This window comes from Diabrotica undecimpunctata, chromosome 2 (genome assembly GCF_040954645.1).
Source record: "Diabrotica undecimpunctata isolate CICGRU chromosome 2, icDiaUnde3, whole genome shotgun sequence".
Lineage (NCBI taxonomy): Eukaryota > Metazoa > Arthropoda > Insecta > Coleoptera > Chrysomelidae > Diabrotica > Diabrotica undecimpunctata.
In genome coordinates this window covers 116,565,968-116,583,391 of record NC_092804.1, presented here as the reverse complement: position 1 = coordinate 116,583,391, position 17,424 = coordinate 116,565,968, and the positions used below count along the sequence as shown (strand labels likewise).

The 17,424-nt window shown below is 34.8% G+C and overlaps 1 protein-coding gene across 1 annotated transcript in view; it reads right to left on the bottom strand.

Annotated features, from left to right (window-relative positions):
- Positions 1-405: 405 nt before the first annotated feature.
- Positions 406-17,424, bottom strand: part of Mthfs (methenyltetrahydrofolate synthetase) — a 38,908-nt gene continuing 21,889 nt past the window's right edge. The window contains exons 4-5 of the mRNA XM_072523335.1: positions 5,042-5,169; positions 406-673 (exon numbers count right to left, since the gene is read on the bottom strand). Coding sequence (XP_072379436.1) covers positions 456-673; positions 5,042-5,169 — 346 coding nt within the window. The 3' untranslated portion in view covers positions 406-455. The remainder of the gene's footprint in view (positions 674-5,041; positions 5,170-17,424) is intronic.

Genomic DNA, 17,424 nt, shown 5'->3' with positions numbered 1-17,424 from the left:
CTGCAAGAAGAAAAAAGATTTAACTTTTAACTAGGAACTAATTTAACTAGTATGTCCCTACTAGAAACTACACTCACATGAGGGTTGGTCTTCAGACACCAGCCGACTGAGAATCGTCTGGTGAAATTCTTAATGAAACAACCAATATTATTGTAAAAGAAACAGTGGCGCACCTAGAATTTTTCTGTGGGGGGGTTGAATTTTTTTTATGCTACCTCCAGGTTGAGTCCTTAAAATTTGTGAGTAACAGTGTCGGAATAGTGCCCTGGGGGGCTTAACCCCCCTCCCAAAACCCCCTTGGATGCGCCACTGAAAACAAACAAAAGAATGCCAACCCTACAAAAACGGGAAATATGTGTATACTTTTGTTTAATTTAGCTTATAATATGTATCAAAAACAGAAGCTTTAATTAACAGTTTTATTTAAATAACCATATAAATCATTTTTTACAACTTTACTCGGAGTGAAGTACCATATCTATTTTATAATCAGTTTCTTCTGTTGGTATACTATCCACAACTTGGACATTAAAACCTACGGCTATAAGCGCTGGAGGCTTTGCTTGTTTTTCACAAACTGTTCGTAGGAATCTATCATAGTAGCCACCACCATGTCCTAATCTGTCGCCATTTTTTGTAAATGCTACGCCTGGAAGAATGATCAGATCGAGACCTAAAAAAAATGTATGACATATAGTAAAATATATTATATGACACAATCCAACAGCCATTTTGGTGTCGGGGGAGTAAGACCTTAATCTAAATATTTTTAAAGCTTAGAAAAAATGGCTTTCCTTTTTGTAGCAGATGTAGTTTTTAAAATAGCTTTGGAGACAAGCTCATACTGTCCTTTTATAATAGAAAAACGTAAATTTTTAACTTTATGGATCTTAGGTTATTACTAAAAATAAAAATTAGGCTATTTATTTATATTACGTACATATAAAGTATATATACACCTACCAACACCATAAAGGCGAACAAACAGTAACACCCAAAAAATACATTTATTACTCATCACCAAACAGTTTCCTTTTATACTTTCCAGCATGTGGGTGTCCAAAACTACATAGCTAAAGCTTTCAACAATAGTCGATCATTAAATGGCGATACCATCTAACTTAATAACGAGTTTCCATAAATTTAACAAACTGATGGAATGTTTCTCCCTGTTTTTTACTGCAGTCCTAAGACTTCTGGAAACACCTAAGTTTTCTGGAAATCGATATAAGTGATCTATAAAACTATAGTGGTGAGAACTATGGAGGACCTGTGGGAGGGTCCATTAATGTAGTTCATTACAATAATATTCCCAAACGCCCCATGGTCTTTACCCACGTCTTCAAGAAAGAGGAGAATAAAGCCATGATTAGGTCTAAGGAAACATCTAAGGAAAAAAATCAAGAACTTAAGACGCAAGACTGGTTGTTAAAGAAGCACAAATCCTACTCCACACGAACGACGAAGTCTCCTATAAAGCAGTAAGAGCTGCTCTTTTCAAGACGTATTACAGACTTGAAAAGGTATCCTTTAAAACCGTCAGTGCCTCGATGGCTCCATCAAAGTTCTGCAGACGAATCTCCAGTATAGTAAAGCAGCTTCGGCCAAACTTACTATTGCTATGAGAAGGTTTGACGTAGCTTTGATACAGGAGCCCCAGGTTTATAAGGGCAAAATAAGAAGTCTATTGGGCATTGGTGAAGAGCTTAAATTGCTGAGAGGACCTGTACAATAGCCAAACGACATATTAAAACACTCCCTTGATGAATCTTTGTTTGTATGATGAATCATACATCCCATATGATGATCCCGAACTATCACCACTAACGGATTTAAAACAGTTAGTGGGAGATTGCAAGAAAAATGGACTGCAATTAATCATCTGCTGTGCAGCAACTGTCCATCTGTCTAACCATCTGTCCTAGGACAGTACAAATACCAATGAAAGAAGTGAGTCATTACTACAATTTGATACTTAACATGATTTAGACATACTAAATGTAGGAAACAAATCAACTTCACAACGAAAAAAGGTAATTGATATGTAAGAAAAAATGTATTTAACAATTCCTTCATAAAAGGTATAACAATAAAAACCCTATCGAGCTACATCACAGAACGTTTTCTGAATAACGATTCCATCATCAGTGCTATGTGGATGTATATGTTTAGAGCCACTAAATACATAGATAAAAACCTTTTATATGTTATATGATTAATTTTAAGTTACATTTTTGATAATTAAAAATTGGGATGTGTAAGTTACAATAGGAATTGATTACATGGCAACGTAAGAATCCACTGAGGTTGCTATCAATAAGTCCTCACAGACACTTCGTCTAAGGACTAGCAACCTCAGTGGAGTCTTTCGTTGCCATGTAATCAATTCCTATTGTAACTTAAACAACCTAATTTTTAATTATCAAAAATGTAACTTAAAGTTAATCATATAACATATAAAAGGTTTTTATCTATGTATTTAGTGGCTCTAAACATGTACATCCACATAGCACTGATGATGGAATCGTTATTCAGAAAACGTTCTGTGACGTAGCCCGATAGGGTTTTTATTATTATACCTTTTACAACGGAATTTTTAAATACAATTATTGTGATATATGGTATCCATCCAACTACATGAATTTATTTTCCTTGTGGATGATATATAAGAGTGGCCAATACTCAAGTGGCTAGACCCTGTGGGTGGTAAAAATGACATAAGGTGTCTTGTTCAGACTATCGACAGATCTGTTCAAAAGAAATATGGACATAGAAATCCCTCCCCAATGATTGGAATATTGGAATACTTTGCACCATACACAAAAAAGGAGATATCTTTGAATGCCATAACCACAGAGGAATTACGCTTCTAAATGCAGCGTATAAAATATTTTGCACAGTACTATGTCATCGTATCGCACCACATGCAGAACGGATAGTAGGAAAATACCAGGCTGGTTTCAGAGGTGGTAAATCGACAATTCATCAGATTGCAATCCTGAAATAAATTTTGGAAAAAACACTAGAATATCGCACTGATACTCATCACATGTTTATAGACTACAACTACGACTTTGTGAATAGAAGAGAAATGTTTAAAGCAATGAAAGAGCTAGGAATACTAAATCGGTTGGCAGTTTTAAGAAAACTAACTCTTGAAAAAGTTGAATGTAGAGTACGAATTCAGGGGGAACTGTCTAAACCTTTTAAAACAAATAACGGACTGCGCCAGGGAGACCCTCTCTCTTGTATACTGTTTAATCTGGCTCTGGAAAAAGTAATACGTATGTCACAAATTACAATCACTTGTTTAATATATAATAAATTAGTGCAAATCCTGGCCTATGCTGATGATATCAATATTGTTGGGAGAACGGAAAACGCCGTAGGAGAGGCGTATATAGCATTAAAAGAATCAACTACAAAAATGGGTTTAATAATAAACACCAACAAAAAGAAATATATAGAAATAAGTGCGCAACCACAAATACTACGACCACTTATTATAGAAAACGACGTCATCGAAGCAGTGAACGAATTTGTATACCTGGGAGCGTTCCTTAACACTAAAAATAATACTACCGCAGAGATAAACCGCAGAATTTGCACAGCCAACAGATGCTATTTTGGGCTCAATCTCCTTCTTAAATCCACAATTATATCGAGAAATATAAAAATAACACTCTACAAAACAATAATACGCCCAGTCCTAACATATGATTCAGAGACCTGGACTCTAACAAAAAATAATGAAAACATGTTGGGATGTTTTGAAAGAGAAGTACTAAGGCGAATTCATGGAGCAGTGAATGCAAATGGAGTGTGGAGAAGACGATACAACTTCGAACTTTATAGAATATACCAGGAACCTGATATCCTAAAACATATTAAGATAGGACGGCTGAGGTGGATAGGGCATGTAATGCGGTTGGAACAAAATAACCTAGCTAGAAAAACGCTCCTTTATAGACCTATTGGTCAGAGAAGAAGAGGAAGACCTAGAACAAGATTCCTTGATAACATCGATGAAGACATGAGAAATATGGGAATACGTGCTTGGCCGAGAAAGGCGATGGATAGCGACGACTGGAGAGAAATTCTTGAGGAGGCTAGGACCCACGTAGGGTTGTAAAGCCAGAATGATGATGATGATGATGTTCAGAAACAAGTGGTAATGAGCCAATGTGAGTGGGACAATTATAGCAAAGTTTTGACTGAATATAATAAAAAACTGAAGAAGACATTGCAATGGGATACCATAACTGTTGTAGGGAAAACTGGCGTGCGGAAAAATAAGTGATAAACCATGATAAAATCAAATGGGCAATACACTCATTTAAGCCATATAAACGTGACAAAAGCAGACAGAAAAATGCTGATATGAATGAATATAAATAAGTCTGATGACATTCGTACTGATAACTATAAAAACTGCTCGAGAGGCATATTGGAGATGGTGTATTGGTTGAAAGTCTGATACATCAAGGATTGAAAGTCCGATACGTATTGGGTGTATTTTTGATATAAAGAGAGCATTAGACACCTTGTACGTAGCAATAATGAGGTCGATTACAAGTAAACAGGGGCTCTTCGCAGGGGGTAGCCTATCTCCTCTATTGTGTAATGCATCACAAGCTGCCATCTTAGCTCACAGCAAATTTAATGGCTCAGTCAGAGATATAATGCAAGAAGCTCTGACTGTAGTTATAAAATGGACTTTTTGTAGGGCTTAATATAAGCCTTCAGACTCCAAAACCATGAAATTTGTCAGGAGGAATTTAGAGGGATTTGATTCTCTAAGCCTAAATGTGGCTAAATGGTGACTGAAGTAAATTATCTTTAACTAATATTGGACTAACACAGAATCATTAGAAATAACGAATAATCAAGAGAGAGGTAAGTACTTAATGGCAGAATGACAATCATAGAACTATGAGGGGCACATCAAATACACTTCATCAAATACACTACATCAAACACACAGTACTACATTTCATTATCCTTTATATGACTTGTTAATCAAATTAGTAATTGTGCTCACCCTCCTCTAAAGCATTCTTCCTTTCATCTTTAAATGAAGGCTGCTTAATATTCCACTTGGTGACAGGTAAGTTGGTCCAATCTTCCATGGAATGTAATTCGACCATTTCCATTACCTTCTTATTATACCTATAAAAAGTTAAAACAGTTATAACTAAATTAAATTTAGGATGTTTATATGTTCCTTCTTTGTTTTATAATGCACAGTATCCGTCTAAAGACTCCCCCGTAACATATTTTCTAAATCAAATAATTTAAAAAAAATTTATTTTAAAAAAATAGGTTTTCTATGACCCTCGAGTCAAGTAATTATTAAAAATAACACCACTTTGTAAAATAATTTTAAATGGATCATATGGCAGATAATATGGCAGCTCATTTAAAAGGTTTTGAATCCTTTACACCGACACATACTCACAGATTAAAATTTTCAACTGGTATGACATCGAAATAAAGTTCAGTTACTCAAATATTTATTGTTGTTATTAAAGTTTTATGTTTAAAATAACATCTTGAGAGAGGAAGAGGGGAGAAGGAGTAGTATATTAAGTCTTGCTCAAACCCTAACAAGACGTACAATTTCAAAAATTATGTAAACCTTGATGCTAAACAAGCTTTCCGACATAAATGGCTTATCCATGGTTAGCTTACTCAACTCTAGCAAAAGAACCGCTGTCTAGGATGTATGTTTTATTTCCGCTCCCAATGCAGCGCGCTCTATAAGGACAGTTCATAGTTCATGTGATCCACTGGCTTCGTCAAATAGATATGAAAAAATCCTGGATAGAAAATGACAGCGTTCATGAATCTTTAAATACGGCATATCACAAGGAAGTTCAAGACAATCGTTTAAAATTATTCTATCAATTCAATAATTTTATTTTGCGGGTGACATGATCTTCCATCTGTTGGATCTGTTCTACACATTTTCAAGTTAAATGAGAAGACGATTTTTTGAAAAATCATTTATAATCAGGAGCAAAAAATTCTTTTTACATATCACATCAAATTCAAAACGAATTGATTGAAATTTATTCTGATGTTCTTAGGAACAAAATATATGAGGTGGTGAAACATGCTTCGGCTTTTTCGGTTTTAGGTGATGAGACTGCTGATAATAGTGGCATAATTATTAAGTGGTGTTCGATATCTATATTATGATAAGGATGCTAAAAAACCAATAATTTGTGAAAAATTCCTACTTTCTGCAAGATTGCCATCTTGATTGATATAAAGTGTTGGCCAATGATACCACGGGTCCACGGGTGTGTTGCAATGACAGATCACATAGGTGCCGTTCATAAAATTATTAATAAATACCCTTTAGCCCTTTTTTCCACTGTTTAAGCCATGAATTGAATCTTGTCTTTAATGACCTGAATACTGTCAGTAAAGTGGGAAAAACTGCTGGACCTACAAAGAACATTATAATTTTTTTTTACAGAGAGTACGTTGCAGTGGAGTAAAATTATACATATATACATTATACATAAAGTAATACACCAATAAATTTCTAATTTTTTTGCCACAAAAATTAACTTTAACAACAGCAACGACAGAACAATTAACAACATTAATTAACAAAATTATAAAATACAATAAAATAGCGGAAGAATAGAGAGGGGGCGAACTAATTATACTATTCAAAAAAGATTTAAAACAGCCAGAAAACTACAACGGTATAAACTTATTAAATACTACCCTAAAACTTACAACTAAACTTTTACAAGAACTAATAATGGGTTTTCGTACTGGAAGATCGTGTACAGATGCAATATTCATCATAAAGCAAACTACTGAAAAATCACTAGCATTTCTGTGTCTGATTGACTTAAAGAAAGCATTTGACACAGTAAGACTCAAAGAAGTAATCCATCTTCTGTGTAATAGAGACGTTCCTCTAAATACCATAAAAACTATTCAAACATCTACCAAAATAACAAAATGAAAGTCAGAATAGATGTGTCAACAAAGGCAGAGCATAGAGAATGGGAAACAAAGATGTAAAAATACTCTGTTACGCAGACGACGCAATATTGATAGCCCAAGATAAAACTAATGTGCAAAGACTGTATGCAAAACACTATATGACGAAACAGACACATTAACACTGAGATGAGTCAATAATTTATAAAGCCAGTGTAAGTTCAATAATGGCATATATTTCAGAAATAAGACCCGATGAAACGGCAGAGACGAGAGTACTTAGAACAATAAATTACAGGAAATACGCTAAGAAATCGAAAAAAAGTGAAACATTAGAAGAAAATGTAACGTACAGTATATAAACGAGTAGACACTTAATAGAGTCTTCTTCTTCCTATGCCGTCCCCATTAACGGAGGTTGGCGACCACATTTTTAAAAGCTTCTCTGTCTTTTGCAACGTGGAATAATTCGTCTACAGTCATGTTTGTCCAGTCTCGAATATTTCGCAACCATGACTTCCTCTTTCTACCTATTCCCTTTTTGCCATCGACTCTACCCTGCATGATGACCTACAGAAGACTATATTTATTATTTCTTAGTATGTGTCCCAGGTTTGCAGTCTTGCGTACTTTTATCGTTCTCAACAATTTTTTGTCTCGACCTATCCTTCTCAGCACTTCCTCATTGGTGACCCTGGCAGTCCATGGAATTCTCAACATTCTCCGGTATATCCAAAGTTCAAAGGCTTCAATCTTTTTAACTATTTGCGCTTTTAGTGTCCATGACCCCGTACAATAGTTGTGACCAGACTTAATAGAGTAAAAGAGTGGAATAACCACGTAAGAAAAATGGAGGAGACCCGTGTGGTTAAATATCAAGAGGTTACCAATCGGCAGAAGTATCGGACGACTGAGCAAAAGATGGAGTGGCAATCTTCCATAGAGGTATTAATCCACCAATGAAAATTCAGAAGTGCTTATAAAGATGAAGAAGAAGAAGAAAATTGACTTTAATGATTTCTCATGAGAATATTATAGCCTATGCCACTTTCACGGTCTTTACGAATCTAACGATACGTCAAGCCATTTGGGACATAGCGTGTACTATCGAAATGGTAATATATACGGGCATACCTACATACACATATACATACATACATACAAACATACATATGTGCATATATCAAAGACGGATCCAGGACCAATTTTCAGGGGGGGGAGACATGAACTTTTTTGGGGGATTTGAGTGAAATTTTTTAAAAAATTAGGGTTAAAATGATGAGTTTTTAGCCACTTTTCACATACTTTTAATTTCCATAAAGACATTCAAAACTTATCGTTATTAAAGTATTTCTATTTGTTTAGCAACGAAAAATCAGCAAATTTTAACATAAAACCCTATAAAGTACAACAAGTGCAAAGAAAAATGTAGTTTAGTTTATGAAATTAAAATAGCATAAAAAAGGCAACTAATAATATTGGTCGTTTAGTGATGCACGCGGGACATCCCGTCCCGCTCTTTGTCCAGAATTTTGTCCCGCGGGAGTGGACGTGACGCGGGACGGGATAGCGATTTTTGTTGTGGGACGGGAGAGCGATTTTTCTGCTGGTAAATAAATTTATTATTCGACTACCTTGACAAAAAATGAAACTAATACTGACCAAAACAAGGACAAAGTTATCTTATTAAAACTTTCTTTGCAGTTTGATTTTCTATCTTTCAAAGTCAGTATAGCATTGAAAACAGCCTTAGTCGCCAGGTTAGCATCAAGATATTTTGCTTGTAGAAGCCGGCTTAGTAGCAATATTAATTTTAGTATGTAAATCAGTGACATCATTGACATAAGAAACTCAGATGTGCATAAAGAATTAAGCAAAGTTGATGCAAGTGTAGCAGTCTTGGGATATTTCCATGTTAAGATAAATGTTAGTGCTTCAATTATACGTAAAATGCCATATCTGAACTTGATTACGCTTTCATAACGCTCAAGCCACCATTTCTCTTGGCTGACATGTTAAAAAAGATATTACTGACTTCATTGTTACTACTGCGTTTGTGATGGACTATACATTAATAGAAGTTGTTTAAAATATTATTTAGGCAAGGTCATCTAACTGCATTCGTTGCGACCTTTTTTATTTCTGTTTCGATTCCTACACATTTCTTCGGATTCAAGTGCAATTCTTTCAACAACTTCAATACTATTTTTCCCAAGGCTTCTCCTACCAGGCGTTGTTCTTCCCCTCTGTATTGATTTTCACTCATTATTTTTATGTTCTCATAAGGGTCAATGAATATGACAAAGTCTTCACGAATGTTGTTATTGTGTATGCATCTCAAATTTAGAGAAAACAATAAACGTTTGAACTGCAAATATTTAAATTTATATTGTTTTAAATCCTCGGGGGGGGGGGGCATGGCCCCCTCTCTGAATCTGCCCTTAGCATATATACATACACTCGAAAAGTATTACCTCTCTCCGCTTGTTAATTCGGGTAAAAAATATGTAATTTTTTCTATGAACTTTCATTCCTGTCACGGGGGGTGCAATTGCCTATGTATCTGACCCAACTGTTGCCTGGGTCACTAATATATTCCCTTCTTGTAAACTTTTAATTACCCTTACTTTTCATAATTTTTCTGTCACATGCTATACGGCTGACCTAGTCAGAATAATTACTTGGAGATGTAGCAAATGACTCTGATTATTATTTTAATTATAATTAGCTCAATATAAAATCAGACAGGGATACTATTTTCACAAAAATCGCAAGGTGTGTCTCATTAACACAAATTAAAAAAGTCTTAGACCTTACTTCTCTACCGAAATACTATTAGACAAGACCTAATCTTGGAGCAAAATTAAAGAAAATTATTCTCTATTATAGCAAATAAATCTGTTCGTAGTCACCGATGATCACCTAATAAGGTAAAAAGAGATTCTGCCAGAAAATAAGATATTTATAAGTGAAGAGAGTTACACCCAGATATTATAAAAGGAAGTAAAGTACTGATTCTAATAAAGTAAAAACGTTGCTCTGTGAAAAACGACAGAAAGTAAGGAAATTTCTGGTTAAAAAATGGCAACGTTTTGAAGCCAGGAATAATCATCCCAGAAATCTGAAAAATACACATTTTTAACAATTTTTCGAAGCTCGTTGGTTTACAAATTTTCAACAAATTAATCACTTCAAATAATAAAATTTTTGTAAATATAATAAATTTGTTTCCATTTAGCTGTCACGTTAAAAATTCTTATCAATTTGTTTTGATATTTAAATATGGTATTGTGAAACTGTATTGCTTCAACTTTGTGAGGTAAACGTATAATTAAATATGTAGATTAAATCCATATTTTTATGTTACACATAGTGACACAGTTGGTAAGTTTTACAAGGTCAAAAAGGAAAATCTGTTGATTATCTTGAAAAACAATGCAAACAAAAAATGAAAATTGTAAAGGATCTGAAATCACCGATATTTATGCCATATTGAATTTGACCATTTTTATTTACATTTTACCTTACACCCCCTCTTAATGCATGTTTGCATTGGAAGCTGATTTAGAACAGCTTTTGTAATTACTCTTGTTATTAAAAAAAAAAAAAATAAGCGGAGTTAAATCTAAAATTGAAAAGAGTTGTCTGTCTCCCATCGGACGCGTCCCGCGAATCAAAACAGACTAGGATATGGCAACCCTAACAAAAGAGTCTCAGGTCCTCCAGGTTGGGGGGTTGGGCTAGAGGCTGACAACCTCTTTCTGTAAAAAATCATATCTTACGGAACCTCAGTAACTATTAGCTTGACGGAACTCACGAAGGCGACTCTGCAAACGAAAAATATAATTGAAATTAGGAACATGGAATACCCGAACCCTGAACCAAACTGGATAACTCTCATCTTTACTTGACATAGTGAACACGCACAAAATAGATGTTTTAGCACTGTAGGAAATACGGTGGACGGCAACTGGCACTCTTGACAAGAGAACTCATTCAATATATTATAGCTGCAATGAAAGCCAACACGTGGATGGGGTAGGATTTACTGTAAGCCAAAGAGCAAAAGGCCTCATTATTGACTTTAAAGCCTTCAGTCAAAAAATGTGCTACTTGCGCTTAAAAAGGAAATTCTTTAATTACAGTTTGATCAATGCACATGCCCCAACTGATGACAAACCAAAGGAAATAAAAGAACAGTTCTTCGAAGACTTAGACAAACCTGCAGAAGATATCCCAGAAATGACATTAATATTGTATTAGCGCACATTAATGCAAGAATAGAACGAGAGCAAGATAAAGGCATGGAACAGAAGTAATAAACTGCAGAAGCCATAGAGGCGCACACATAGACTCAGATCATTGCTTAGAGATCTCAAAATTGAGGGATACAATTTCAAACACCAGTAAAGAAAATAAAATTGATAGTAAAAAATGGAATGCGCACAACCTGTGAGAGATGCGACAATTGCAGAACAGTTCTCGGAAAACACCAGCAACAGGCTTCTTCTTCTTCTTCTTCATGTGCCTTGTCCGTTCCGAACGTTGGCAATTAACATGGCTATTCTGACTTTGTTTACGGCAGATCTGAATAGTTCAGCAGATGACAATCCGAACCATCGCCGCAAGTTTTTCAGCCACGAATGTCTTCTCCTCCCTGGACCCCTTCTGCTGTCTATTTTCCCTTGAACGATCAGTTGTAGTACTCTATATTTATTATGTCTCATAACGTGACCCAAGTATTCCAACTTTCTTTTCTTTATACTTATTCCTACCTCTCTCTCTTTACCTATCCGGCGTAGTACCTCTTCGTTGGTCACGTGCTCAGCCCAGGATATACGTAATATACGTCGGTAAGCCCACATTTCGAAGGCCTCTACTTTTTTCATCAATGTTGCGGTCATTGTCCACGCCTCCATTCCATATAACAAAACCGGGAATACATAACATTTCAGAAGTCCAATTTTGAGAGGTAGGGTGAGGCTTTTAGAGGTGAAAATTTGCTTCATGCTAGTGAACGATGCTCTTGCCTTTTCTACTCTTATACGTATTTCCTTCGCTTGATCCCAATTTGAGTTAACTGTTGTTCCCAAGTATATGTACGAATCCACGTGTTCAATTCTTTCATTGTCTAATATCAGTTGCTGTGGTGGTTGTTGGGTTTTGCTTACTAACATCCATTTGGTTTTTGTGATATTTAGTCTGAGTCCGTATTGTGCACTTGTTTTTTGTATCTTACTCATTAGGCAACTCAGTTCCTCCATGCTACTTGCTAGAATCACAGTGTCATCAGCATACCTTATGTTATTAATTATTTCTCCATTTTTGATTCCTTAGCCAACAGGCTAAGGAATCAAAATGTACAAAAGTTAACATAAACAGAATAGAATTCAAGGCAACCACAAGACAATGAAGAAGTCAGAATGGCGACCTATTAACAACAAGGAAAGATGTATTGAATAGATGGGTAGAATACTTTAAACAGGCACTTAATATAGAGGAACAAGAAAAAAAAACTGGAAGACGATGAGGTAAGTGAACAGACGAGAAGAAAGAGGAACCACCAACGATTCTTGAAAAAATTTAATGTAGAGTACGAATTAATGGGGGACTGTCTGAACCTTTTAAAACAAATAACGGGCTGCGCAGGGAGATCCTCTCTCCTGTGTACTGTTCAATTTGGCTCTGGAAATAGTAATACGTATGTCACAAATTATAACCATTGATTCAATATATAATAAATCAGTGCAAATCCTTGCCTATGCTGATGATAGTAATATTGTTGGGTGAACGGAAAATGCCGTATGAGAGGCGTATGTAGCATTAAAAGGATAAGCTACAACAAAAATGGGTTTAATAATAAACACCAACAAAACGAAGTACGAGGCGTGTTTTTTAAGTAAGTACCGTTTTGGAATTAAAAAAAGACGTGCAAAGATATGGCAATAATTTTATTTTTACATGAAAGCCTGTACCTTAATCTACCTTTCTACATAATTTCCGTGAATATTGAGGCACTTGTCATAACGTGGCACCTGTTTTTGAATACCCTCCTGATAAAATTCTGCCGCCTGACTTGTTAACCACTGCATCACAAATGTTTTGACTTCGTTATCGTCTTGAAGACGCTGTCCGCCCAGGTGTTTCTTCAAGTGCTGGAACAAATGGTAGTCGCTGGGCGCCAGATCAGGACTGTATGGAGGATGATCTAGAGTTTCCCATTTAAATGATTTGATGAGATCTTTGGTCTGATTAGCCACATGTGGACGGGCATTATCATGCAGCAAAACGATACCCTTACTCAACTTGCCACGTCTTTTGTTCTGGATTGCACGACGCAGATTTTTTAATGTCTCACAATAAGACGCTGCATTGATTGTCTCATTACGAGGCAGAAACTCCACTAGCAATACTCCTTTTCTGTCCCAAAAAACTGTGCACATGATTTTCCGGGCAGAAATTGTTTGCTTAAACTTCACTCTTTTGGGTGATGATGAATGTCGCCATTCCATGGATTGTTGTTTCGATTCTGGTGTGACGTAGGCCACCCACGTTTCGTCACCAGTAACAATTTGGTCTAAAAAATCTTCACCTTCACTGTGGTGCCGCTCAAGGAAAGTCAATGTACTGCCTAAACGTTGGGTTTTGTGCAAATCTGTCAACATTTTTGGAACCCAACGTGAACACAATTTCCGGTAATTCAAGTTCTCGGTAACAATGTGATACAAAACACTACGAGAATACTGAGGAAAGCAGTCGGACAATGATGAAATTGTAAAGCGTCTGTTTTCTCTCACCTTTTCGTCCACTTTCTGCACCAAATTTTCTTTTTCTTCACTCCGTTCTTCATCATGCACATTTGTGCGGCCATCTTTAAATGCTCTCACCCATTTCCTTACCATTCCATCACTCATAATGTTTTGTCCGTAAACTTCAACGATCTCACGATGAATATCGATCGGTTTTACGCCTTTAGCAATAAGAAATCGTATAACAGCCCGTACTTCACAATCAGCGTGACTCACGATTGTTGGAGGCATCTTAAACACTGGAGTAAACAAGTATACAATGAAGAATCAGACTGTAATGGCGTCAGTGTGTAGACAAGAGATGTAGGTAACCAGCGCTCATGCGCGGAATGCCGACCGTAGCGCTGCGGCGGCGGAATCGCAAAACGGTACTTACTTAAAAAACATGAAAATAAGCTCGCAACCACAAATCCTACGACCACTTGTTATAGAAACCGACGTCATCAAAGCAGTGAACGAATTTGTATGCCTGTCAGCGGTCCTTAACACTGAAAATAATACTATCGCAGAGATAAACCGCAGAATTTGCACGGCCAACAGATAATATTTTGGGCTCAATCTCCTCCTTAAATCCACACAATTATATCGAGAAATACACAAATAAAACTCTATAAAACAATAATACGCCCAGTTCTAACATATGATTCAGAAACCTGGGCTCTAACAAAAAGTAATGAAAACATGTTATGATGTTTCGAAAGAAAAGTACAAGGCGAATCTATGGAGGGGTGAATGACAATGGAGTGTGGAGAAGACTTGAGGAGGCTAGACCCACGCAGTGTTGTAAAGCCAGAATAAGGATAACAAATCTAAAATTAACGTAAATTTACAGTTCAAAATTTTTTAAATTTAGCAAAAAATGCAATCATGTCCCCGCTCTTTTTTTTATTTATTTTAAAAAAACAAAATCTAAAAATATAACAATTTTTTAAAACTAGTGTCTCTTCATTATTATACTTGTTATTTATCGGAATGCTAATTGAACAACACAACAGTTAACACGGAATCAATTAAAATACTGATACACTTAATTGATTTTCTCCTTCTTCCGTATTTTCTGCATCACTATCATCATTCAATTCAATAATAAATTTATTTTCCTTACTAATGCAGAAGTGTCCAATCATATCACAGAATTCTTGAACTTTTATCACTTTGGCTGTTCTTTTCAATCACCCTTCTTTGGTAATACTAGATACTTCTTTTTTAATTACCCCAATTACTTTCTTATCAAATTTTCTCCAAATTTACTCTATGGCACTTATACACTTGTTGTCAAGCAGTATTACACTTTTTGGCTCCAAGTTTGGGATCACTGCGTTTTTAAACCAATCTTCAAAAAGAACAAAGAACCACGTACACATCTCTTCAGATTCTGAGCAATGCGGCCTCATTCATTTTGTGTGCCTCAAACATCATCAACGTTTGTCGTGCTACAATTTTGCAAAATGTTGTGCTTATTTTGACCTTTCTGTCGTGATTATTATCTGGTCTTAATTTAAGATACAGTAACACCATGGAATTTGAAATTTTAGAAAAAAGCATTTACAATAAAAACTTCTCAAATATTTAATATGATTTATAGAAATATGAGCACGGAGATAAATATATCAGAACGTGAGAATTGACAATTATTCAACAAAAAAGTGTTCAAGATGTTATTTCACTATTACAGCCGATTTCATAATCAAGTTAAAGCAGACTTTAAATTTAAAGTTGCCTTTAACTTTAGATTTTCATTTCATAATCAAGTTAAAGGATCCTTTTTATCAAAAGCCCACTTTAACTTTAAAGTGAGGATTTCGAACCTTTAAGTTGTTAAAGCTTCCTTTAAAGAGTACATAACCTATTTTTTGAATATTTTAACCACGCTGTTTAAGGTTAGCGTAACTGCCATCCTACATTGTAATAACATATTACATATTACTTTTGTAATACCATTCTTTAAACATATTTACACTTTAAAAGCGCAATTATACATAATTTTGAAACATCTAGTTCAAATTCATCTGATGAAGAGGAATTTATTGCGGTTAGGAGACCAAAAATTTACAGATTAAGAATAAACTATTTTGAACATTATGATGATCTGGATTTTTATCAAAGATTTAGATTAAGAAAAGAGATTTAGGTTAATGATATAGGAATTATACTAATAGAATTAATAGCAGGTATCTAATATTAATAAAATTAATAGTAAACTAGAATTGAAAGTAAGTATTAAGTAATTAATCTAATTAAAAAGAAAAGTATAGTAATGATGATGAACTAATTAATAAACTAATTAATTTTTAAGTAATAGTAGCACATTTAAGTAAGTATTAAGTAATAAATCTAATTAAAACGAAAGTCCAGTAATAATATTTATACAGAAATATATATAAAGAAATAATAATAATTAGTAGTTAAAGTGGTATTAAATTAGTATTAAAGTTATTAATAATTAAATTAAATCTGGATTAGTTATTAAGTAATAATAAGTAATTTAGTAGTTAAAAACCGACAATTAAGTATAATATATCAATCTGGTAAGTAGAAAACAAATACAAACGTGCGGCAAAATGGCCAAAATGTATGACATTCAATGTGATTATTTCCATTTTAGTTCAAATACATCGTAATTCAGTTTAACCAACAGTATAAAATTTCATTAAAAGCCACTTTACTTAAAGAGCCCTTTAAAGCGAGTTATGAAATCAAATATCATTGACAGCCACTTTAAAGTCGACTTTAACATAAAGTCTCCTTTTACTAAAGTCCACTTTAGCGAATCATTATGAAATCGGCCGTAACGGAATGTAGAAAAAGGCACGGTAAACTGCACCGGAGTTCTTCATAATCTTTTTAATTACTTACTTTGTTTAGAATATTTTTGCCCGCATTAGTTAGAGTTAATTTGTATAAAATCAGGAGCAAAAATTAAAATGGAATTTTAAATATTATTGTTTATTTGGCAAATAATGAATGTATAAATATAATGGTTAGCCTGCTGTACAATTATTTTGTAAATAACATTATAATTGTGTAGGTACTTACTGATTCTTTAAATTTATAAATCATCATCATCGTCACTAAATTCAGTACCGCTAGCATTATGTAAATCTATAATTACTCATTAATTTTTCACATTTACTTACAGTTTTGGCCCATATTTCTAGAGTTGCAGTTTTTAGAGCTTCTTGCCACATTTCTCTAACTGTATTCACTGCACCCAACGTGATTATCATAATACGTTTTACATATACCCTAGATGTGTTCGATGTTTGAAAATGTCAATACCGTCGGTTGCTGTAGCGTAAACATTAGATCTCAAGTACCCCACAGAAAAAAGTGTAATGGTGTGAGGCCCGGTGACCGAGATGGTCATTCTATCGGACCTTGTCGTCCAATTCATCTACCACGATATTCCTCATCTAGGTAATGTCTGCACAATAATAATGTGCAGGAGTACCATCTTGTTGAAACGTTATTTCCAAGTTCCCGAATTCATCTCGATTATCTTCAAGAATTTCAAGAAGTAACATCTCCAGTTACACTTCACCGGTTAAGTTAGCATTGAGAAAAACAGACCCAACTATGTGGTTTCCCAAATTACATGACCTTCGGACCAGTATTGTAAGTAGTAGTAAGAACGAGGGAAGAACACATG